Source organism: Penaeus monodon, chromosome 27, assembly GCF_015228065.2.
Source record: "Penaeus monodon isolate SGIC_2016 chromosome 27, NSTDA_Pmon_1, whole genome shotgun sequence".
Classification (NCBI taxonomy): Eukaryota; Metazoa; Arthropoda; class Malacostraca; order Decapoda; family Penaeidae; genus Penaeus; species Penaeus monodon.
Genome location: NC_051412.1, coordinates 14381455 through 14381774, shown reverse-complemented (window position 1 = coordinate 14381774; position 320 = coordinate 14381455). Strand labels below are relative to the sequence as shown.

Here is a 320-nt window from a genome sequence, read left to right as displayed (position 1 = left end):
ACATAAAGCTTCTGCCTCGCCACGCCAAGCCTCCCGAACCTCGAGGTCTGAGCAGGTCCTCCTCCTCCTCCAGACTGCGTGGAGTACTACTCGAGCGGCGGCGGCTGGTGGTACGCCTCCTGCTCGGACATCAAGCCGACGGCGCCGCTGACCTCCTCGGGGCGGCTCAACACCCTCATGATGATGTGGTGGACGACCTCGTATGCGCAGTGGACCAGCCTGAGGGAGGTCAAGTTCATGTTCCGGCCCAGGGAGAGGTCAGAGTTTTGCTCGCTGTGAGCTGACCTTCTCTGAAACTTCTTTTTCGATCTTTCGAACTG

The 320-nt window shown here is 60.0% G+C and overlaps 1 protein-coding gene across 1 annotated transcript in view; it reads left to right on the top strand.

Annotated features, from left to right (window-relative positions):
• The window catches only part of LOC119590598 (fibrinogen C domain-containing protein 1-like), a gene marked incomplete in the record, with an annotated part of 13721 nt that extends 13401 nt beyond the window's left edge, over positions 1-320 (top strand). Inside the window, 1 exon segment of the mRNA XM_037939274.1 lies at positions 74-320. Within this exon segment, the coding sequence (XP_037795202.1) occupies positions 74-279 (206 nt within the window).